The sequence below is a fragment of the Mauremys mutica genome, chromosome 11 (assembly GCF_020497125.1).
Source record: "Mauremys mutica isolate MM-2020 ecotype Southern chromosome 11, ASM2049712v1, whole genome shotgun sequence".
Taxonomy (NCBI): Eukaryota; Metazoa; Chordata; order Testudines; family Geoemydidae; genus Mauremys; species Mauremys mutica.
The window spans coordinates 26129635-26155014 of NC_059082.1; the positions used below are offsets into that span (position 1 = coordinate 26129635).

The 25380-nt window shown below is 41.1% G+C and overlaps 1 protein-coding gene across 9 annotated transcripts in view; it reads left to right on the forward strand.

Moving 5' to 3' along the window:
* Positions 1-25380, forward strand: part of CGNL1 (cingulin like 1) — a 123215-nt gene that overhangs the window by 81138 nt on the left and 16697 nt on the right. For all 9 annotated transcript variants that reach the window (XM_044980185.1, XM_044980186.1, XM_044980191.1 and 6 more), the window contains 6 exons: positions 433-537; positions 9991-10143; positions 11132-11302; positions 15547-15708; positions 16849-16938; positions 24974-25057. In XM_044980185.1, coding sequence (XP_044836120.1) covers positions 433-537; positions 9991-10143; positions 11132-11302; positions 15547-15708; positions 16849-16938; positions 24974-25057 — 765 coding nt within the window. The remainder of the gene's footprint in view (positions 1-432; positions 538-9990; positions 10144-11131; positions 11303-15546; positions 15709-16848; positions 16939-24973; positions 25058-25380) is intronic.

Consider the following 25380-nt stretch of genomic DNA (forward strand, 5'->3'; position numbering starts at 1 on the left):
TGGATGGGTACAGTGCACAAAAATAAAAGATGAAAGATGAGATGAAGGCAGGCAGGCAAAGTCATTGTTGGTGCAGTAAAACCTATGCAAAACCAGTGGGCTTGAAGGAGAGAGCAGGCTGGAGCTTCTTCTACAGGTACACGGAGGCTGCTTCAGCTGACATGACAGTATGAAAATAACACTGAAGTGTGGGAGATGGGCACATTGGTGATGTGCCTGAGTGAGTTTAAGAGGAAATGGGAGGTTGTAGGCAGGAAGCAGTGCAATGTGGAGTCCTGGAGGTGTTGAAGAGGAGCTTGATGTGGAAGGCAAGAGGAAACCAGTGAAAATGTTTTTACGTGTTTGCAGTTTTATGCTTGTGGCTCTTCTGAAGGCAGATTAGAGAGAAAGCAACATCAGCATTCCTGAATCTATCAAACTTTTGTATTGTAGAAAGAAAAGCAAAAATTAGAAGATGTCCTGGCACATGCTGGGGAGGAGGGAAAGGAACTGCTGTTGGTGAAAAAGTCTTTGGAAAGCAAGCTGGAGGATATGCAGGTAAGTACAACAACTTAGTCAGAATATTAAATGTCTTTGTTTGTTTTCTGCAGTGGTGACTTTCTCTGGTCATATTTAAATTCCTTCTGTTAAGTTTTGCCCTCACAGCACTATTCAGATCTTTCCTCTAAGCATAGCTTCATCTAACTAAGTTTGCCTTCTTTAAAAATAAAAATCTTTTTTTTTTAATTGAACAAAGTTGGAGGGAAATAAATCCCCAGCAAACTTGTTCAGTTTTTGACAAATCTGCTTTGTAATTTTAAATTATAGAATCATGGAATGGAATCATAGAATATCAGGGTTGGAAGGGACCTCAGCAGGTCATGTAGTCCAACCCCCTGCTCAGAGCAGGACCAATCCCCAACTAAATCATCCCAGCCAGGGCTTTGTCAAGCCTGACCTTAAAAACCTCTAAGGAAGGAGATTCCACCACCTCCCTAGGTAACCCATTCCAGTGCTTCAACACCCTCCTACTGAAAAAGTTTTTCCTAATATCCAACTTAAACCTCCCCCACTGCAATTTGTGACCATTCATTACTTCTTAGTTATCTGTCAGCTTTGGTTGTGTTTCAGCTAGACTTTACATGTGTGAGGATAAGAGGCTGTAATCTGGCAGTCATATAAATAAGAAAAATATAGCTGGAAGAATTAAAGGTCACTGGTGAGTGATGGGGTTGGTAGTGGCAGTTCTCCCTCCCAGATTTCAGTTACTGAGCTGAGGAGAGTGGTGGGGACACAAAGAAGAGATGGAGAGAGGAATTGCTATGGAGGAGAAACCTGAAACTTGCAGTACTTGTAGCAGGAAGACAAATGTGAAGAAAACTGGAGGCTTCTCTGGTGGGCAGATATTTGGGGAGCAGGCCTGTGCCCCACTGGAGGGATAGGGACATATTAAAGGGTGACTGCCTCTTTTAAGAGGGAATGGGGTCCATTTCACTTGGACTGATTACCTGCTGCCCAGCTGGGCTTAAGGGAAGGCACCTAGGTTCTTCTTTGAGTGCTGTCCCTGTGCATGCTCCACTTCAGGTGTCGGTGCATCCTGGCGCCACTGATCAGAGACAATTCACAGTGGGACAAGATCACTTCCAATACAGAGTACTGCCATTCGGACTGTTGACAGTTCCATGAGTCTTTACCAAAATCCTAACGGTGGTAGGTTAAGAAGGAACTGAGGGGGTTGGGATGCACAGGCACTAGTTGAATCGCCAATGGCACCATGAGACAGCTACGCACTTGCGCGTCCCGACCAGGCACTGCTACCGAAAATCTTCGATCAGCGGTGCTGGGACGCACTGACACCTGAAGTGGAGCACCCACAGGGACACACATCTCAAAGAATCTCAGTTACTGCACAAGGTAAGTAACCTTCTCTTTTACAAAGGGAGAGACAGCTGCAGGTGGTGGTAGTAGGCAGATGCCTGAGAAACACCGTAGGGAGTTAGAAGGTTCCTGGAGGGCCTTGCATCAGCGAAGGCGGGGAGAAATACCAGTGGGGGAGGCCTGTGGAGAAGGCCAAATCCAGGCAAGAGGTGCTGGGAGAGCAGGAAGACAGACCCTCAGGGAGGAAGGGCTGTGCCAAGCTTGGGACTGAGGCAAAATAAATCACTTTTAAGGAGAGGCAGACCCTCAAGAAAGAGGCTGAAACTGGGATGAAAACTGTAGGGTTGAGTTCTGTTTTGAAAGACTTTGTGCAGGACTTAATAAATGTACCCCAGAAAGGGAATGTTTTGAATATCTGGATTGTGTGCATTTTTAAATGGGTCCTGCATGACTAGGTGGCCAGTCACACAGCACAAACAGGAAATTATGAATAGTGAATACTTGAAGTAGCAAATGGTTTGCAAGCAGTCCACGGGTGGGAAGTATGCTCAAAATGCCATTCAGCAAATCTTTTTCAAATAACTAGCAAGGCAAATTCTGTTTGCAGATAATTAGCAAACACAAAGATGGGCTAAATTTGTTGAATTAACATTTTACTGTGAATGGTTTGCTTAGCTCTAGTTTGAGAATCATTTTTAGAACATGTCAATTAATCCTGATTTCAAGGAAGAGAAGTAGACTTGAGTATTTCATCTCACTACTTGGCATAGTGTCCTGTCTGTACTGCAGCACCACTCCAGCAGAACCATGTTTAACAGTTTTTGCTTGCAGTGGTAGCCAGCATGGTTTGGTGCGCCATTGTGAACAGGTCTTTAATTTACATTCTTTTGTACATTACTTGAGCTGTAGCCTATTGCTGAAGAGAAAATATTAATAATGTGAAATGAGTCTTATAGTGAGCTTTTGGGGGCATGAACAATCTTTATTTTTTTCTGTGTGTGTATAGTGCCTGGAACAGTGGGGTTCTAATTCCTGATTCTGTGCTTTTTACAATACAAATAACTAATAATGGAGTAACACATCAAGAACCAATAGAAACCTACTGAATAAAGCTGTAACCATTACAGTAAACACAGCAAGATGCAATGCTTCTCCTTCCCAGATTCATACTCAAAATGGTTAAAGCTGCAAGACACTTCAAAGTGGTTATTGTGGGTAGTTGGAATAAATAGCTTCATTCAAAGTAGACTCCAGTAGCTAGAATGATGTGAGCTTATTGCAGTTTTCAGCTACGGCAGCTCAGACAAATAGTGATTTTTTTGTGCTAACCTCTGTAGTATGACTTTTGTTTCTTAACCACTTTTCAGTATTCCAGCATTTTAGAAGCAAAACACATGCCAAAATTTCCCCAGGGTCTTATGCAGTCCCTGAGAACAGGAACTTCTAGGAGTTTCCTGAGAGCTATCTCAAAGAAAGCTGCTCATTCTTTCCATTACCCACCTTCATCACAGAACTCATAGGCTATTAAAAAAAACAACAGACACTAATTGTTCTAAATCCTTTGCCAACATTGCAACATATAGCGTCATCTATACAATACTTCAGGCGAACAACTGATCCTGCTCAAGTCAACAGAAGTTGTGCCACTGACTTCTAAGGGATCAGACTTTGGCCCTTTGGCCATGGATGGAAAAACATGTAAAGTTCTTGTCGCCTCGAGTTAACACTGCAGTATATAGATAACTCAGGTTACTCTTCTAGTGTTAGCCTAGCTTGAGTGAGAGCAGCTACACTGTGAAATATTAATTGAGCTACACAGAGTGATTATGTTAGCAGCTGATGAGTTATTAACTTGAGCTGTAGCCTATACCCCCGGAGGGCCAGCCAATTTGAGATAAAAGCACCACCACATTTAAATTAAGGGTTTGTGTGTGTGGACAGGACTCGCATTTGGGGTAATAACTCAAACTGTAACTTGAGCAACTGCAGTGGTATCAAATACTGAAGTCTTATAAAGTGTACGTGCTAGACTGAGCCTGTGTGAAAAAACACCCCCCTGAGCGACAAAAGTCTTAGCACTGAAAAGCGCCAGTATAGACAGCTGCACTCCCAGCGATAAAGCTACCACCACTCGTTAAGGGTGGATTTTTTAATTGCCGGGAGAGCTCTCCCCCGGGGATAAAGTGTGTCTACACTGCCCACGTCACAGCACTGCCGTGACCTCACTGTAACGTGGGCAGTGTAGACATACCCTGAGCTATTTATTCATTTGGATGTTCAGTAGTAAATCAGAATGAAACCAAAGTTCAAAATATTCACATCCTCGGCGCTAGTGATAGTAGTACTTCTGTAACATTTAAAATATATTCGTGTATCTGAAATTGTGCGTTCTTGTTTTGAAGTTTGACCTTTTATGGCTAATAGAACTCAGAGTATTAGAAATGTGTTAATCTTTGGAAGCAGTGCTGTAAAATCATGTGTGGTGGACATACTTAGTGAATACAGCATAGTACAAACGGTGTTTATACTCTCCCACTCATAAATAGTTTTTATGACAACCAATGAGAAAACATCTGCTGAAGTATTGCTACCAGATCTGTTAAATTTGGGGACACGTTATAGGAAAGATAGTCACTTTAAAAAGGGGAACTATATTTTGTATCAAACTTTATACGGCAGGCTTTCTCCCTAAGAGCTAGTTTGTACCATTTAGTGACAGCTCTGCCGGGGCCAAGCATAGAGCCATACTGCTAAAGAACCCTTTATTGGGTACAGTTAGTTCTCTTCAACCTTTCTCCCCATCCACGAAACAGACAGATGGATGGAAGAGGAGCGCTGCTGTGGTCTTTTCTCCTTCCTTTTCAACCCCTTAGACTTTGCCTGGCTCTAAGTTAAGTGGAGAGGTTTTTGTGTGGGTTTTCTATGTTTTGGTAGCTACAGACCAAGAAAACCAAGTCCTAGCAGGACTCCAACATAGGGCAGTTAGCGTGCCCTTTAAAGACTAGGGATTTGGAGTATATGACATAAAAGCAATCCTGACGGGTCATTAGTTCTTCCTGTTTAATGAAGTGTGGACTGAATAGTCTGGAGAGGCATTCCAGAAGTAACTATTCCAGTTTGTTGTTAGCTGACTGAAAATTAGAATTTTTGCCCTTTGGGAAATTCCAATATTTTGCTATTTGTTTTCATCCTAAATTGGGTACAACAGTGAAATAACAAAACTTTTCACAGAACTAAAAGTTCTTTTAAAAAAATATGGAAATTTGGAAACACTTTGTTTTAAAATTTTTGATTGGAACGAAAAATGTTGACATTCCTGAATCAAAATGTTTTATTTTACTTTGTTGAACTAAATTACAATGTTTGTTTATTAATCTGCATGTACTGAGGTACCATAGTACCTCATGGGAGTTGTAGTTTGGGTCCCTTTGGCCCCCCATTCTCCCCTATGGGCTGGGCTCCCTGGTTGGACTATATCTCCCATAGTGCACTTGTAGTCATAGGATTCCTGTGACACACCATGTGGCTGAGTCAGAAAGAAGACTGAGGTGCATCGTGGAAGACGTAATCTGGCAAAAGAGCCTAGTCCATAGGGGAGAATAGGGAGATGAAGTACCCAAACTACTACTCCCAGGAGGCATTGTGGCACCACATGGAAATACAATTTAATGTTGAAATGACTCAAAATGAAATATTTTGTCTCTTTTCCAAAAGGAAAATTGAAAAATTTCAGCAAAATCGAAGTTTTCCCTTGAAAATTTTCACATCCTAACTCCCATTGTAGGCTCAGCTAGGTTAATTGAATAATTTTTCCATCACCCTAGCTACTGCCTCTCGAAGGGATAGACTTACTACAGTGAGGAAAAACCCGTACTGTCGCTGTAGCAACTGTGCTGCAGTACTACAGTGGCGTAGCTGCAGCACTGTGCCCTGTAGTGCTGCTTGTGTGGACATATCCTCGGTCATGAACAGCAAAAGGTAACGTGAATGAAAAAGAGAAGGGTATATGGAATTATACTCATTTTCATTTCAGGATGTTAGCATATGGCCCAATACAATACGTGGAAAAAAGGCTGTATTTGCTATTGCCATTCTCCTAGACTGCCACCTATCTGAACACCAGGCAAAAATTTGTATGACACAATAGTTGACCAAATGTGTTGTAGTCCAATAATGTGACATGTGCCCCCTGCCCCTAAGCTCCCATAAACAATAGAATATGTTCACATGTAAAATACACCTCTACCTCGATATAACGCTGTCCTCAGGCGCCAAAAAATCTTACCGCGTTGTAGGTGAAACCGCGTTATATCGAACTTGCTTTGATCCACCAGAGTGTGCAGCCCTGCTGCTCCCCCCCCCCCCCCCGGAGAAATTTGTATTATATCGAGGTAGAGATGTAATTTGTGTTGGTGAAAAGAATTCTGATTTCTGCTGATAATTCTGAAGTTGAGAAACTGACCAGATTTGCTACTATGTTTCCTCCCGTCTTTCAGCACGCTGCAGGCATAGAACAGCTTCCGTTGACACCACCATTCTGCCACAGTATAGTTCATTGATCTGTGTCTCTGGGGTTTGTTTCTCAAGCATGTGTAAACAGACTGTAAAATAAAATTGTGATGGGTTGGGTCACAGAAAACCCCTTGGGAACTGCCACCTGGTGTGCTGAGACTACTCCTGAGCCTGTTTTCCCCGCTAGCTTGGGACTCCAGAACCTTCCCTGTTTGAGCCAGACACGCTAGCCTGCTACAAACCCAGACTCAGGTCTGAACAACATCCCCAAGAAGCTGCAAGCTTAACTGAAAGCAGCTTAAGAGGTGTTCCTGCCTTTAACACTCAGATGCCCAGCTCCCAATGGGGTTCAAACCCCAAATAAATCCGTTTTACTCATAAATTGTTCGCCCTGTATAACACTGATAGAGAGATATGCACAGCTCTTTGCCCCCCAGGTATTAATACATACTCTGGGTTAATTAATATGTAAAAAGTGATTTTATTAAATACAAAAAGTAGAATTTAAGTAGTTCCAAGTAATAACAGACACAACAACGTGAATTACCAAAGAAAAGAAAATAAAAGACGCAAGTCTAAACCTAATACAGTAAGAAAGTGATTACAGATGAAATCTTACCCTCAGAGATGTTCCAGTAAGCTTTTTTTACAGAGTAGTCTGGGTCCAGCAATCAATCACACCCGCGTGGTTAATGTCCTTTGTTCCGGTTTCTTTCAGGTATCTTTTGAGCCAGCTGAAGACCAAATGGAGGGGTCTCCCAGGACTTTATATAGACTTTCTCTTGTGGGTGGAGACTCCTCCCTCCCCCTGTATAGAATCCCCACTACAAGACGGAGTTTTTGGAGTCACATGGGCAAGTCACATGTCCATGCATGACTCAGTTCTTTACAGGTGGTAGCCATTGTTCACATGCTACCTTGAACGTCTAGACGTCTTATGTGGATTGGATTCTTCCAAGATCCATTGTCCATTAAGTGTTTTTTGATTGGGCACTTAACTTGCAAATTCCTTTCTAAAGGAAGCTGACCAAATGCCTTACTAAGCCTACTTAAAATCAAACAAGTACACAGCCGATATTCATAACTTCAAATACAAAAATGATACATGTATACAGTAGATCATAACCTTTGTAGAGATATGTTACATGGCATATGTAGCATAAAACATATTCCAGTTATATTTACGTTCATAAGCATACTTCCATAAAGCTTTATGGTGTGCAACATCACAAAAATGATTTGTGAAAGTCTGATAGTGTGGGAGTATCTGAGATTTTTATGGTCTGTTGGAAGATGGCACATTAGCAGGGACCCAATGATTCTCCAGCTTTTAGCATCTCTACAATGCTAAAATAAACCTTTTCAGGATTCTGTAAATTCTGTGGTGCCAGCTAGGCTGGACTATTGCTGAACAGCATTTAATAGCTCTTAGATGACTATGCTTTATCACTGTGCATTGTTTAGGCATCTGCCTGTACCTTCAACACACATATTAGACATTTCTGTGTTCAGATGTGATAAACACCAGCATATGGAATTGTAAGGGATGCCAAGGACCTCAAAGGAGAGAGAATTTTTAAAGCATTTGACACTCTCTTTTCTTGTCCTATATGCAAACTACAGCTGTAATTAGGGTTTTAATTATAAAGTGCCCATGGAAGTGCTCACAAATGCTTTAAAATATATCTTCAAACATAATAAAGCAAACCACATAAATGCCAGATATATTATTAAAAAGACACTGTCAAGTAAAACTTGTGAATTGGAAAAAAAACCTATTTATTTTGCAGATATTTAATTCTTAGCCCTTTTATAGCACATTTCATCCATAGAGCTCAGTATCATGAGCGCAGCACGTTTCCCACCCCCCGGCTATAGGAACTGAGGCACAAAAAGGTGAAGTGATGTACCTAAATTCATCCAGAAGGCCAACTGCAGAACTGGGAATAGAACCCAGGTCGTTTGAGCATAGATTTTAAAAAGTGACTCTTAAAATCTAAATTGCTTTTCACTCTTAATGCTGTTTGCTTCATATTTACATTTCTCCCAGTTTGGGCAATTAAGAAAGATGACTTGGTTTCACTTTTCTGTATCATCTGTTTTTAGTTGATTTCAGTTTCTCATGCTTGCACTAGCACATGCTGCAATATTTGTGTTGCACATGCTTCAGGGGATTAATCACTAAATTGTGTCGTTATTGTTGACTTTGTTTTTTTTAATGTAATAGAAACATTTCAGTGAATCTTCAGTTTGATAAAAGTAAGCCCTACTTAAACCTGATAGCAACCTTTTAGAAAAGCCAAATGGCATGACAGTAAGAAAAGAATAGAGAAGGTTATTAACATTGAGCCACAATGGTCAAAACTGAAAATGCCTCTGAAGAAGTAAAGTTTTCAGATGTCTTGAAGTGTGAATGGAAGGACTGAGTAGGGTTCTCTAAGGAAGGCTGGTTCCTTGTCTTGGGGGCCACCACGGCCAAAGCTTCCATGATCCTCTGGTGGAATTCTAAAGGGTAGGGACCCCAAAGAGTTGAAACCCACCCACATGAGACTCATGGTCTCAAAATTTAGTTATGCTCCCCTCAGCTCTATTAATGTCTTTAAACATCAAACAGGAGCAACTTAAAATCAATCCCTTCATCTTATATAGACAGCCAGTGAAAAATGGATGCAAGCTCTTAGCTTTGTGTCACTGATAATTTTGTGCCCAGTGTGGCTTTTTATTGGGCATAGAATATACGGTTGAAGATATTGAACAAGTAGTTCTGACTGAAGTGGTGAATTTCTTCATTGGTCTTTATGCATATTTGGCGTTCTGGAGCTCCTAGCCCACTATGTGACTGTACAGTACAGCTCTGCATCTCATTCAAAACTGGGTGATCCTTAATGCATAAAGAGAGGCCTGGCTTCAACAGTAACATAAAATGCTTTGATGAAGGGGTTATTTAACCTGGCAAGTTGTTCAGGAGAGGGACCCCGGTCTATTTCTGTTTGTACAGCGCTTAAGACAATGACGCCTATTCCTGATCGGGGCTTTTGGGTGCTATGGAAATATAATTTAAAACATTAATAACTAAATAATTCTTTCACTGGTTTTTGGAAGAATACTTTTGTTTTATTAAATCAATTCAAACACATTTCTTTAATGCTGAGGAAAGAAAAGGCAGAGCAAATGAAGGTGAAAGAGTATATTATTTAGAGACTTTCAGATAGAATAAACAAGAACAATAAAGGAAATATGAAACCTGAAATAAACTATTGAATTCTCTGGCAGAAGGTAAAATTTGCCGGGCACTGTGAAACTTCAGCTGACTATGGACATTGCATGTAATAGAGCCAACAAGACAGACAGTCATAGGTTCTCAGAATTCTACAGTGTTTCAGGAACTTGTAGACATTTATAAGTAAATATTACATGGCTGTATGTTTTATTTGTCATAGACTGACTGTCAAAGCTTGACTCAGCAACTTTCTTCCTTTTGATTTTGTGTTACAGCGTATTATTATGATTTTTATTGTTGTTGCTTCATGGGACATGTTAGTATATTACATCAAAGTCCTTTGACTTCTCAGAGGGTTATGGCTGTTGTGTTTTATAGTGTAACTTTTCCATCCATTGCAGAAAAAATTCAATCAGGTTATTCAGGAACAGCAACAGTTAACCGAACAGTTAAAAGATGAAACTAACCAGAAGGAACAATTAAAGAGGATAAAGAATGAAATGGAAAATGAGCGATGGCAACTAGACAAGACTATTGAGAAGTTACACAAGGAGGTAAGGTTGCAGTTAAAAGAGGCAGCAGGAGATAAGATATCTAATGGAAAAAAGCGAATAAACTGCCAAATTACAAAGAAAAGAGCTTAAAAGCAGTGTAAATGAAAGTGAAATGTGAACTTTGCTGTTAGTGTATTTGACCTGGTGACTATCAATAAAAGCTTTCTGGACTGGAACAGTAGTTGGAAGAATGCAATCTGAAAATACCATGGTAAAACACTCCTATTTTGTTAAAATAAGATGCCATATTTGATCTCTCTTCCATTATGTACAACAGACTCAGCCCTGGTATACACTGGGGTGGGGGGAGAGTGTCAACCTAAGATATGCTAACTTCAGCTACACGAATAGCGTAGCTGAATTTGGCGTATCTTAGGTCGACTTACCTGGCCGTGAGGACAGCGGCGAGTCGACAGGGAGCGCGTTGGGGGATTGATTTATTCACGTCTAGATGAGATGCAATAAATCGATCCCTGATAGATCGATCCCTACCCGCTGATCCGGTGGGTAGTAAAGATCTGCCCTGTCAGTCCTTGCTCAGCACAACCGTCAGCTGGACTGCAGTGACTTGCAGCTGATTTCTCCAGCTGCGGCATTGTTGTATTAGTTTTGCCATCTATGTGTGAGCACACAGCTTAGTTTTGGTATTAGTGATGGCTTCATAGAATAAATTCTAATTTGTACAGGTTTAAATACAAGCCACCTGTAAATGCTGCTGGCAGAAATAGGATGGTCTGGGAAATGTATTGCCACACATTTTAGAAACACAATTTTAGAGTTGCATATTTTCAAACTGGTGCATAGAAATTCAGCTGGACATATACACCATTTTGAAAATGTTCTCTACATGGTAAATTATGTTCCTAATGTAACATAGGAGACTGAGTTAGGTAGAAAAATATTCTTCTGTAGTACTAATGAAGACAGATTCTCTTCTAGCATTGTTTTACTCTTGGGAAATTTTATGTGTTTGTTTGTTTTTTGCCAGATGGCTGAAATTGTAGAAGTGTCCCGGTCATCCACCCTGGAGCTTCAGAACCAGCTTGATGAGTACAAGGAGAAAAATCGCAGGGAACTTGCAGAAATGCAGAGACAACTAAAAGACAAAAATCATGAGTTAGAAAAATCACACCTGACAACCATGAAAATGCAGGATGAGGTACTGGCTCATAAGTTGAATGACATGTTTAACCTTTGACCTAGAATCCTCCTCAGACAATTTTCAGGACAAAGAATCTTTGCTATCATGCTCTTGTGCACTTAATCACCATGCTTTTGTGTTTGATTCTCCAGGATGATCATCAGAGTGGTACTTCTACAAGGGCAATGAGGTTCAGTGGATACAATAGATAAATGCAAAGTGTGTTTGATGAATTTATTAAAATGATATGATAACGTTTCTGCTCAAGTTCTTTTGCTCTTTTAATGTTGATTGCTGAAGAGAGAGTTGAGAATTTTGAAATAGCCTTAAATCAGAAAAAGATGGAAATCTATTATTTTTTTTAAAAATACAACAACACAGCCTGGCTTTAGCTTTTTAAAGAAATTGTCATGGATGTTTGAGATGTTTCAGATTCAAATGACAAAGCTATTTGTGCAGCCCAGAATCAGCCTCAGCCTTGAAGTCTCTGTCTTTTTAGTATGTAAATTCTACCATAAAATTAGTCCGTCTTCTTTAAAGTTCTAAATACAGTTATTAGTCTGACCTCTTTAAAGTTCTAAATACAGTTGTTCGTTATTTGGAAAACCTTTGAGAATGAACAGTCCATGGATGTCCTCGGTATATAAAATATATTTTAATAATTTGAGCTTCCAGGCCAGAACTTCCCCTTCGTTTCTCTTTCTCTTTGTTGAACTAGAGCAGAGGCGGGCAAACTTTTTGGCCTGAAGGCTGCATTGGGTTTCCAAACTGTATGGAGGGCCTGTTAGCGGAGGCAGTGCCTCCCCAAACAGCCAGGCGTGGCCCGGCCCCACTCTTTATCCGACCCTTCCTGCTTGTCTCCCCGGGACTCCTGCCCCATCCAAACCCACCCACCCCCATTCACTGTCAGCTCCTGGAACCCCTGTCCCTGACTGCCCCCCACCACCGCATCCACCCCCCCTCCTTCCTGACTGCCCCCTGGGGACTTCTGCCCCCATTCAACCCCACTGTTCTCTGCCCTCTGACTGCCCTGACCCCATCCACACCCCCGCCCCCTGACCACCACCCCGAACTCCCCTGCCTTCTATCCAACAGCCCCCCCCCCCGCTACCTGCCCCCTTGCCGCGCTGCCTGGAGCACCGGTGCCTAGCGCCACTAGAGCCATGCCGCCCAGAGCTCCAGGACAGGCAGCTGCACTGCCCAGCTGGAGCCAGCCATGCCACTGCGCAGCACAGAGCGCTGGGTCAGGCCGCAGCTCTGCAGCTGTGCTGCCCCAGGAGCTCGCTGCCCAGAGCATTGCACCGGCGGCGGGGCGAGCTGAGGCTGTGGGGGAAGGGGAACAGCAGAGCAGGGGCCGGGGCGAGCCTCCCGGGGCAGGAGCTCAGGGGCCGGGCAGGAGAGTCTCGCGGGCCATAGTTTGCCCACCTCTGAACTAGACTGTAAGTTAATAGGAAAAAATATAACACAAAAAGGTTAGTTTGAAGGATCGCAGTACGTTCTTCTCTCTTCTTTCCTTCCATATTATTTGTTACTCGCATGTTGCTTATAACTATTACTGAAACTCTTTTTAAAAAGTCATCTGCTATAACTGCAAGCAGTCCACACATTCTTATGTTAAAAAAAACTCCAGGCCCCCAAACAAAAAACCCAACCCTATATTATACTACAAAAAAGACTGTGGTAATTTTGTTTTAAACTGTGTCACTATAGACTTTGACTGTAGAGTGCTGCATTATATTTCTATAAGTGAGTGTGTAAATTGTTAGGGCATGAAATGTTTTATTGTATAGCTAGCTGCACAAGATACAGCATAATCCTTAAATTACAGGAGAAGCTCCTCTCAGAAGAAGCATCCATATAATAAGTTTTATATTAAAATAAAACAAACTTCAGAACAATCAAATGTCTCTCTCTCTCATGATAACCATTTTCATTCAGTGTTGGCCATTCAGTTCCTTGTCAACAAGAATTCATATAGCACTTGGCATCCTTTTTGAGAGTCGCAACAGAAAGGCTGAGGGCTGAATGAGCATGAAGACTAAATTATCCTCTTGCTCATATCAGTGGTCCTCTAAATCAGTTTTGAGGTATGTGGGTAAGGCAGTATGGGAATTCTTCATTTACTGTTGCCCATGCTGTAGTTGGAGACATAAGACACTGGATTCTAGGGATGTCAGTCCAGTATAATTTGAAACACTGTCACGTTCTGGGTTGCAATCCAGACCAGTGTGAGGTTGTGTCACTGCCTGCTCCATAACCTTGGGTGCCTCACAATGTTTTGCTGTTGAAGCTCCTAACCTGGCTGCTCACAAACGGTCTTCCAGCGTGTAGGTCTATGTATAGTTGCAGCCCTGGTCCAGCAGGTCTGATTCCAGCATCCCGTCAGCAATACACCAACCCACAGCCTAGGTTACTAATCGCAGGGTGATCCCAACACACTCCCTGTCCTGAACTTTCCCAAATTCTGCAATATCCAGCCCGCTCCTGGACAGTTCAGATATTAATGTTCATTTCTTCTGTATGGAGTCAGTATTGTTACTTTAACTGGAGTTACCAAAAAGTTCAGTTTAAACACAGCACTGGATTGATTTAAAAAATAGAACACCATTTATTAACACAAGAAGATGGGATTTTAAATGACTTCAAACATAAGTAGTTAGAAATGGTTACAAGCAAATAAAAGTGAAAATGTGCATCTAAAAATCCAAAACTTAATCTAGCAAGTTTTGGTTCAAGGCTTTGTTCAAGATGGCTTTTCTCACCCACAGTCTCCCAGGATCATGATGACTGACTCTTTCCTCAGTCAGGATCTCTCCCAGAGGCCCAAATATGCTGTTGCCTTTGTTGTCTTAGGTGAAAGAGAGTGAATTTGGGGTTCTCGCCCCTTTCTTTTATAGTCCAGTGAACCTTTGAAGTGGATTCTTCTGCAGGTTACCCTTCAAAGTAAAGTTTATTCAAGCAGTAAAGAAGGCGACAGGCATAGGAGGCTCCATGCTCTTTCTTCCCCCAGGTGAAATCCAAATTGTTCTGTTTCCTGCCATCTCCTCCCTCTGCTCTCTTGCTGGCCCTGTTTACTATATATATGTATATTGAGGTGAACGCACATTCCTTTGTTTAGGATAGGCCTGTTTGACAACTTTTGCCTAGGCAGGGCCGTCTGGTTTTGAACACATGCTAATAACATCACACAGGGAGATTTCATAACTTTACTTATAATGTTGCTACATACATTTCGCCATGATATTATTGATCAGTGAGTCATGAGTTTTCAAAGGATACCTCACAAGGCATATTTTGTAGAAAGATTGTTACAATCGTGTGTTGGGTGTGAATACAGGGGTGCTTAGTGTCACACGCTGGCATATAGATGCTTCTTATTAGTATGCAGATAACTATCTTAGTAGCACAGTATAATGTATGGCCTGCAATTATCCAGCCTTCTCTCACTTGGCCTTTCCAACAGGAAAATAGCTCTGTAAATAAATCTATAACCTGGTAATGCTCCATCACTGAGCTGGATACTACTTATATAAGTAATGTGAGGGAGAACTGAAAGTGAAACTCAGATCATGTCATAGGAGTTTGTGCACTCAAAGGTATATAACACCTAACAAATTAATCAGAGCGCCTCATCACAGCACAAAAACTAAGAGCTTCATGCTAACTATACCTTTTAATGGGACTGTGTAAGCTTGAGTGAGAGAATTTAATGAAACACAGAACACCGTTAGGAGAGAAAACCCTCTTCCTCAAGGGATGTACCTCCTACTATATATGTATGGGGCTATAGTTTAATATATACAATAGCAATTATACCATAAATATAATACTGTTGTCATCAAAGTGCTTTAGTGCCAGAGCAAGGGGCATAAGAAAGATCAATAACTGTAGTGATGGTATGAAAAGCAAATAAACCTGATGGAAAGAATTACCAAAGATGTAATCATGCACAAAGCTGTAGGACAATTGGCTAAGAAAAAGATAATTAAGTAAAAAATCCAGTTTGTATTATTACTACAGTGAAACCTGTACGCTGAAGGGTGTTTTCATATCTGAGAACTCTGATCCAAAGTTATTTACTTGGTGCCATCTTGTGGATGAAATAAAAATGACTCTAATAAGCACACCGTACTACCTACTTCCTCTCATCCTGGTTTTTAATAACTTGTTTTTAAAGTCTTAGCAGAAGTGTAGCCCATTTACTGATATTACTGTTACAAAGAAATGTATTATAAATTGTGCCACCTGCCTTCTTGTTTCAGATGCGTCTTATGGAAGAGGATTTACGGGACCACCAGAGAGCCCAGGATGAGGCAATTACAAAAACTCAGCTGCTGGAACAGACTGTGAAAGGCTTGGAATATGAACTGGAAGCCAAAAATCACTTGAAAAGTGATCGGGCGAGACAAATGAAACTAATGGAGGTAAAAGGAGCTTTTGGATGGGGGGTCCTTTGGATGCTTGGTGCTTTTGTATAGTACATTTTTTGCTAGAGATGATTGGAAACACTTAATTTTTTTTACTGTGGTTGTGCCTTGGAAGCAACAACATAATTTCATCTCTTCTGATGGAAAAATCAATGTTAGGCAAGAACTATTTTGGCATCTCCCAAAGGTGAGCTTTCAGCACATCTAATAGGGCATATTATGTTCTGAATGGTAGTTATTTTGAGAGCTCTTTCAATACTTTCCTTTCTTTTTCTCATGTGACAAATGGACGTTCTGACCAGTTACCACTGTTGTTCTCCTTCAATTCATCAGGCACGAAAATCAGAAAGTTTTAACTCCTAGGCACTTAAAACCTGATCCACTCCCAATGAAATCAGTGGGAGTCTTTGCATTATCTTCAATGGGCACTGAATTAGGCCCTTGTCTTGCTTTTATAAATGGCCTGTTTTTTATAGCTGTGAACAAATTAAAATTAATTTCTAAAGAAAACTCTCTGTTGTAGCACCTCTAGAGTATTTCGAGAAATATTATTGTTAAATTGTTTTTTTAATATTATATATCTGCAATTTTTTATGCTCATAGAATTACTGCAAGTGTCCCTGACCAACGAATATTTAATAATAGGTTATTGGAAACTGAATTAATTGTAAAAAGCATTTTTGCATAAGTCACCTTGTAATAGGTTTGCAAAGTTCCTTCCCAGTGGAATTTCTCAGACACTTTTTTCAGTTTATTCAATTTGTTACTGCAGTGAAAAGGGAAATCATGTTCAAACTGGAAGCTAGCTGTTGAACTGCACTGAAGAAAGCTGTGTTCTGAAGTTACACTGAAGATTTTTTGTTTGTTTGCTTTTGGTTTGTTTTTCAATAATGAAGTTAATAGCAAACAGGCTGTTAAACTCTTGTAGGCTTTTCTAGTACAATACAGGTACTTTTTCCTGAGTTCTCTCCAAATTGTCACAGGGGCTGCACTTTTCAAACATCGTTCTGCCATGTTACATATGTGTGTGTGTTTTCAGACAAATTGAGCCCTTGCAGTCCTAAAGAGAAATGCTCTGTAGCATTGTAAAGAGGATGAAGGACTAATCCATTGAACCACTTTTGTTTTTTCATTTAGGACAAGCTGTCCCAGTTGGAACTGGAGCTTGATGAAGAGAGAAACAATTCAGATTTGCTGTCTGAGAGGATTAGTAGGTGCAGAGAACAGGTACTTGACCAGTGAACAAAGTTTGCTTTGCCCAACCGTAGTGTAGTGATGAGGAAGAAGAGGGTCACAAATAACATTAATGCATTAAATATCAGTCTTCAAGTTAGATGCTCATTGTATTGCATGCAAACCAGATAGTAATATATGTTCAACAACAATAGAGCTTTCAGTGCAAGAATCTCTTAGGCTTTGGCTACACTTGCACTTCAAAGCGCTGCCGTGGCAGCGCTTTGAAGCGCTAAGTGTAGCCAAAGCGCCAGCGCTGGGAGAGAGCTCTCCCAGCGCTGTCCGTACTCCACCTCCCTGTGGGGAATAACGTACAGCGCTGGGAGCCACACTGGCGCTGGGAGGGAGTGAGAGGCGCTGATTTGCAGGGCCTGCCAGTGGGCAGGAGACTCTGCAGAGGAGGGGAAGGTTGGGAGGGGGGCTCCTCCCCACCTGCCCAGCCCCCACCTCACTTCCCCGCCCATGTCCTCACAAAGTGTGGGGCCCCCCAAAGTGTAGGGCCTGGGGCGGTCATCCCGATTTGTCATGCCCTAGGGACAGCTCTGATTATTACTTTAAGTACCTCACTTAGTGAGGAGTTTCCTTGAAATCATGGAGACTACTTGCAGAGTCAGATACTACTCAGTGGAATACATATAATATTATTTTAATTTCTTTTGATTTCTAAGGAAAAGACTTGTTGAGATACGAGTAGCTTCAATTTCAGTGGGAGGCACAGGCAATAAAATCCTGCTTTCCATCTCTTTTCAGTGAAATAGTATCTCCCACTGAGATAGCTGAAGTGCCTTAAAATGAGTTAAGCCTCAAATTGTGTTTGCGTGTCCTTGAAACTCCACTGATCCTGTTAGTAATTTGTTGGGCCTAAGGTTTCTCAGACTCATATTGGATTTCGGTAGTGTCTTTTTACCATTATTTCTCTGAGATCATACAGGCTCGGAATCAGTTTGTATGAGATTCTCTCATTATCTGCAGTGATTCAGACTGTAAAGGACCCATTATAATTGGTAGTTGTGTCATTGTTTAATTAGGAAGCTTTGAATGCTGGAGTCCATGCATGTGGTGCAAGTCTGTGCTGTAAAAACCTTAGCCAAATCTACACTAGTGGGCACTTCAGTAATTTAATGGAAACCTAAAATACAGATGGGTAACTAGAATGTCATGTAACAGGCAAAAGTGTTTGTGTTGAGATCCGGAGTTTCTCGTTTCACGCATGAGTTACAAAGGTTGTTTTGTTTTGAGTTTATGCCATAGTGGCTAAGTTGTCAATACTGAAGAGTATTTCATGGTCTGCTAAGCATCTATAATGACATGAGAAATGATAATGGATTCGTTCTGGTAATATCTGTGGTCTGTAAATGTCCTTTTTATTATGAATGTGTTATCTTAATATACTGATAATGAAGACTAATATTCCAGTGTATAGTAAAAACTCATTAAAATGACTGGTTAACTTTCATCTCAAGTTAAACATTTAAATAAACATTGTCAAGTTAGACAGGTCAAAAATTTCACTTGCAATTAAAATTTATCCCACCCCCCTTTTTATTTCAATACTGCCCTGAATCTGAGATAGGGCTGCAGAAGACACTGATTATTCCCTTTTCCCCCTCCCCTATCTCAACTCAAGGTAGCAACACAGTGAAATCTCAGTTTCTTAGCTAGGTCACCTACTCATAACAAATATCTAGCTGCCACTTCAGAGGTACATGTGATGCAAGCATGTCACACTGTCTTGCTACTCTGCTGTGTGAGCACTGAAATACACAGGAATTCTGTTTTTTAGTCACAGTCTGCCTGCATGTACACAAGATGGGAATGTGCTTGTATGCAATGCGTTAAATGATCTCTCTTCACTTCCCAATGGGCAAATATGTCGGTCAGTAAAACCTCCGCCATGTGTGGCACCAACTTGGCACAATTCTTGTTGGTTTCATGAAAGAGGTCAAAGACTTGAATGAGCATGAGCACTGAACTACACTGTAGCCCCTCAAGGTTACCCCTCTGGTTGAGAAATGAGGGATCTCAGCAGGTCAGTGGGGGAATGCTTGCACATCTTACTCCTGGGATAATTCTATGCCTAAAAATTCTGTGCACAATATTTTAAAGTTCTGCATATTTTATTTGTCAGAATAAACACAATATAATCAGGCTGGTTTCAATTATTTTGATACTTTATTTTAAAATACCTGTCAGTGAGTACGTCTGTAACAATACAGACAACAACAAAAATTTCAGAAAATATGTTTTGACAAATAGATTCCTTACTAGGCATATTAATACAGAACTTTGAGTAAGAATTCATTTAAACTACAATACAGAGACATATTTCCCACAGCTCTCAGAAGCAGTGCAAAGGCTTGGGGGAGTCCTGAAGAGAGGGAAGTAATTGTTGGGAAGGAGCCTGGAAATGAACTTGGAGGGTTGTTGGGTGTAGATATGAGAAGTATGGAACAGTTTCTTTTTGGGGGGAGCAGGTTGTTAGGGAGTTGGAGAAGCTCCCCTATGCATACCCTGGCATACCCCTAGCCTCTCCTATTTAGGCAGGCACATCTGCTCCGTCCCTGTGTATCCTTGCACCCCCCACCCTCTGCCCCCATGTGGCCCTGCACTCCCCACTCAGCCTCCCTCTCCCCTCTGTCCCCTTGTGGCCCTGCATCCTCACTCCCATTCAGTCCCTGGCTCGGTGCTGTCACCCCACTAGCTCCTGTGCCCCTGCCCCAGTCTCCCCCCTCCACTAGCCCTTCTGATCCCAAGTCTATGTGACTCCCCCAGCAGCCCCATGTGCCCCACTTTGTCCATCCCCCCCATATCGCCTGCCTCCACACCTGCCTCTGTCCACAATTACCCTGCTGACAGGCTTACAGTGTTGTTTGTGACAGTCAGTATGTTGTATCCTGTTCCCCCTTCCTTCATCTACCTTTTATCTTACCTTTAAACTCTTCCAAGTAGGGACTGTCTTTTAGTATGTGTTTCTATAGCACCTGGTGCAGTGGTGCCTGCCTCTAGTTGAGCCCTGCCTGGCTGTGCCAGACATGCTTGCCGGCCACACCCACCCACCCCCACCCCCCCCACACACACCCCACACACACGTCTGAACCACGTCCCACAAACTGCAGGCTTAACTGAAAGCAGCTTAAGAAGTGTTCCTGTCTTTAACACTCAGATGCCCAACTCCCAATGGGGTCCAAACCTCAAATAAATCCGTTTTACCCTGTATAAAGCTTATACAGGGTAAACTCATAATTTGTCCGCCCTCTATAACACTGATAGAGAGATATGCACAGTTGTTTACTTCCCCAGGTATTAATACATACTCTGGGTTAAATAATAAGTAAAAAGTGATTTTATTAAATACAGAAAGTAGGATTTAAGTGGTTCCAAGTAGTAACAGACAGAACAAAGTAAATTACCAAACAAAATAAAATAAAACACGTAAGTCTATGCCTAATACAGTAAGAAAACTGAATACAGATAACACCTCACCTCAGAGGTGTTCCAGTAAGCTTCCTTTTGCATATCCTTTGGGGTGAAGAGGCTATCTCTTGAGCCAGCTGAAGACCAAATGAAGAGGTCTCCCTGGGGTTTAAATAGACTTTCTCTTGTGGGTGGACACCCCTCGCTCCCCCGCGTAGAATCCCAGCTACAAGATGGAAGTCACATGGGCAAGTCACATGTCCATGCATGACTCAGAACTTACAGGTAGCATCCATGGTTCACATGCTACCTTGAACAACCTCAAGTAGACTTCTTATGTGGATTGGAGTCTTCCAAGATCCATTGTCCATTAAGTGCTTCTTGTTTGAGCACTTAACTTGCACATTCCTTTCTCAAGAAGCTGACCGAATGCTTTAGTAAGGCTACTTAGAAATCAAGCAAGTACACAGCCGATATTCATACCTTCAAATACAAAAATGATACATGCATACAAATAGGATGAAGAGATTCGGTAGATCATAACCTTTACAGAGATATGCTACATGGCATATGTAGCATAAAACATATTCTAGTTATGTCATATATACTTTTATAAGCATATTTTCATAAAGCCTTATGGGGTGCAATGTCACTTAAAAGTGTGTGTGAAAATCGTTTCTTTAGTTATATGGACTTAATACCAGCCCTCCATAAAAATTTGATTTGGAGTAACTTCAGATTGTTGAAGAGGTTTATTTTTCCTGAACTGGATCAACCACACACCATCAATTTATACTATGAATCCTGTATATAACAGAGAAGATCCATTTCCTGTGCAAAATACATGCAGTTACCAGAAATAATTGCAAGGAATACTTGCGCTCAAAGTACTGGATCACTGCAAAATAGAAATCTTATCTTGGTTAGTCCTCTGCATAGACTAGCACTACCAGTATCAGTTTCGCAAAGGATCAAAAGCTAAAATGTTTGTTCATTAATCTGAAAAGCAAGTGATAGGCCTGAATCCAAACTCCACTTCCAAAGAGCTCCAAACCTTGGGGAATTTTGCATTCAGACACTACTTTCATGGCTGGGCCTAACCAAAACCTGATATCTGAACAGCTTTGAGTATTGGGGAACATAGGATCAGGATACAAGTCTTATGGATCTGGTCCATCTTGCATTTTGATCTGTGATAAAGTGCTACTAATTATGTTAAAAGTAAAGACTTTAACAAACACAAGAGGGAGGAGGGAGCAGACCTGCTGCCTTTTGAAGTCAAAGGGAGGAGGATTGGGCCCAATGATTTTATACAGCATTTTTGTCTGCAAAGAAAGGATATTATTTGGGCTACTTTGTTTTTGCTAACATAATGGAAACACGTTTGACATGGCTGCACCAATCTTTGTGTGCACACACAAAAAAATACAAACATGAATCTATTGATACCAGAGTTGTTTCCAGTAACCATGAGAGTGAGACCAGTTTCCATGGCAATGGCAGAGTACATCTGGGAAGATAAAGTTGCATTGGCGGTGTTCTTCACTTCCTTTTGGTAGAATAGTCCCAATGGATTACTGTACACCTGCTCCTTAGTTGGCACCAGGTGTGCAAAGCTAGTAAATGAAAATGTGGAAATGAAGGTTTTTTTAGTGATGAAGGATGACAATTTTTATTAGCTTTCTTAGTTAGCCGCTTTTGTTTGCTGTTGAGTCAGCTGCTTGAGAATTGTCCACGTACAGTAGGTTTTTCCACTTTTCCTTGCTCAAGAAATGTAGGCTCTGTACCCAGTGAGAGATGGTAAACAATGGTGATAGCATCTAAAAGGTTATTAGAAATCAAATTACTTTTCACTAACCTCAAACTCCGCAGCTGCTTCTAATCCTAAAGCTGGCACTAATTGCTGTTATGTCTAATACAGCTTTGTAGAATCTGACACTATTAGTTCTTACAATGCTTTGTTTTTAACGTTCTCTAAATCCAGCTGTGATAACTGTTGCCTTTAGCTGCACAGTTAGTTTATTATTTTAATGTAATTAGAATAGATTATATATGTTAAAAAGGTAGAATCTGAGCACAAAGCACTGCATGCTACAGACCTACAGTACGTTTTAACTGCTGTGTAGTCTTTCAGAGCACATTTTTCAGGGCACTGTTTTTCCTTTGCATTTAGTGTTGTGTATTTGTTAAGTACAGGGAGATAACTGGGAGCTGGCCTCCAACAGGATTTGGATCCTGTTGTTCCTCTTTTTATGGTAATTTGTGTGTAATTCCTGCCTGGGGTCCATTATAATCAGACTGTATTCTTCTCCTCTCCCTTCCTTTTTTGTGACACTACTTTTACTATGAAACATCCAGCAGCAGCAGAAATTATCTTGGCGATATAATAATCATCCTTTAAATACTTCCCTAATTTAAGACCTGGTGATGGTTGTGCACATTTGTCACGGCCTCTGAACACAGTAAGAGCACAATAGTGCTTTAGTGTGTGGAGCTACATTGTGGCCCATTAAACAAGTTCTAATATCTAACAAAAACCCTTTCTCTAGTTAACAGTTGTGTTTTTAATTAGTCACTCATTTTACTTCAGATCTTGCTTATTTTTCTGTGCCTATTTGCATCACTGAAGCAATTATAGCAGAATGAATAATTTCTTCATGACTCTGACAACAGAGCTTTTTCTGATATACTAACAAGTACATAGATGTAAACTTAGATGCTGAAACTAGGGTTGCTGGGGGTATGGCTGCACCCCTGGCTTGAAGTGGTTTCCATCATATACCGGATTTACAGTTTGCTTCAATGGCTCTCAGCACCCCCACTATAAAAGTTGTTCCAGCACCCCTGGATTTAAAGACTAGGAATGCTGATATACATGATGCTCATACACATTTGTGCATCAAAACAAACTTTAAGAAACTTTGCAAATCACTCTGAGCCATCCCTTGGGTACAGTGAATCGGGGCGACTGCTCCGGGTGCCGCGCTTTGGGAGACCCCGCCGGCCGGTGCTATTGGCTGGCGCAGTCGGTCCTGGAAGTGACGGGTTCGTCACTTCCATCCCGGGCCCCGCACCCCCTAAGGACAGCCCTGCTTACTCTATTTAGTCATCCTTTTGTGGGGGCATTAAGATTACTCCTACTGTTAGGCTGAGGATGTTTTTGAAATCCCTAGTTCACCTAGATACTCTTGTGTCATCTTGAATTTGTTTTTGGCTTATAACTGCCTCCTTTAAAATATCTTCATAAAGCATAAAAGGCATAATACTAAAACAAACTTTCATTAAATCTTAACTGAGCAAATGTTTGTTTACTGTATTTAAAGAAGGGGAAAAACCACCTCTGAGATATTATTGCACCTCCAGGCCTATAGGCAACAATTAGTTCCATAAGAACTCTATTCAGCTGTTGCCAGAATAGAGCCATATGCTGACATTTGTAGTCCAGTAACTAATATGACCTTAGTTTTCAAGAATGCCTTCTGCTGTTGTGAAATGCTACATGGATAAAACACATACAACTGCATGCAATTCCATCACTGTTTGTATTCATATAAAACTTATAGGAACAACTTAAATGACCACTTTTCAACATGTGATTAGTTAAAGATATGATTTTTAAGGTGATAATTTGGTGAAAGTGATCCAGGCTAAGGTGTTCGATGTGCGCTGCTTGTTTAACCTTCACATTCTCAACATCATTTATTTCATTTGTATGTAAGATTCCCTGATGGCTACGTAAACGTTTTCTGTAAGATAACTCTATGTTACAGATTTATTTGAAGTGAAAGTTAGTTAGTATGTTTACTCAGCCTGAGTTAATACATAACTATAGTAGTGTAGAAAACAGAGTCAACTTGGGGAGGAGTATGCGGGGTCATGTGTCCCCTAGATTTGACGCTTGGCTTGGACTGAGCATCCTCAGTAACACTGCTGAAGCTGGCTGCCCTCGCTCTGCCCTTCCCTCCCCATACCCCCTCCACTATTAGCAGGCACGGGTTGACTCTGGTAGAAAATAGAGTAGTCACTACTGAAAGCTTCACAAAAGTCTTCACAAGTACAGTAATTGGTGTTAGCATGGTATTCATTGTATCCCCTAGATGATATTCCTTACACTCAGTACTATCTAGGGAATAGCGCAAATACTGTAAATACACTAGCTACTTGCAAAGGCATTTGTAATGATTTTGATGGCAACACCAGAAGGAGCAGGGGCAGGAGGGAATTTGGGCATCACTGCCTTGTTGCACTGATATGGTTGTAGTTCAGGAACAGCTCCCATATTGGTTTTATTCCAAGGGTGAAGTTGTGTGGTTCCCAGCAGCTGTTATATTTCTTTGATCTTCACAAGGATTTTCCAGTGAAAACAAGTATTCAGATAAAACAGAGGAATGGTATAGCCCTATATTAATTCTTTATTGATAGGGGTGTTTTATCAGCTGAAGTATAGAAGGTATCTTTTTGGAAGGGGTCAGTCTTTTTTTTGTCTGGGGTTATAGTTGTAATATCTATTCAATATGCCATTTATGGAAAAGGGAATTTTATACGTCTGAATAAATAAATAAATATAGATGCTGAATCACTGAACTGAAGTTTCTGGCTTTTCTTTTTATAATAGATTGAACAAATGAGGAACGAACTACTTCAAGAAAGAGCTATAAGACAAGATTTGGAGTGTGACAAGATTTCATTGGAAAGACAGGTAAGAGTTGCAGCCATACCAGCTCAATGTGTGATCCCTACAAATCTCACAAGCTGAGCAAGGCCATGCTAGATTAGTGCCTTGATTGGAAGCATTCAGGTGGCATCTAAGGGCTGTGGGAAGTAGTGCTGGTGATTCACTAGTTTACGCGACATCAGCTTAGTGAGCTTGAGGTACCTACCATCTTTAGAAGAGACAGACGAAAGTGAGTTTCTGACCACTTGTTGTCAATAAAGATCCCAAGGCATGTTTCATAAGAGTAAAGATACTGAATTTCAACTCTGTAATTGGGTACTTCATCACTGATTTCCCCTGCAGTTTCA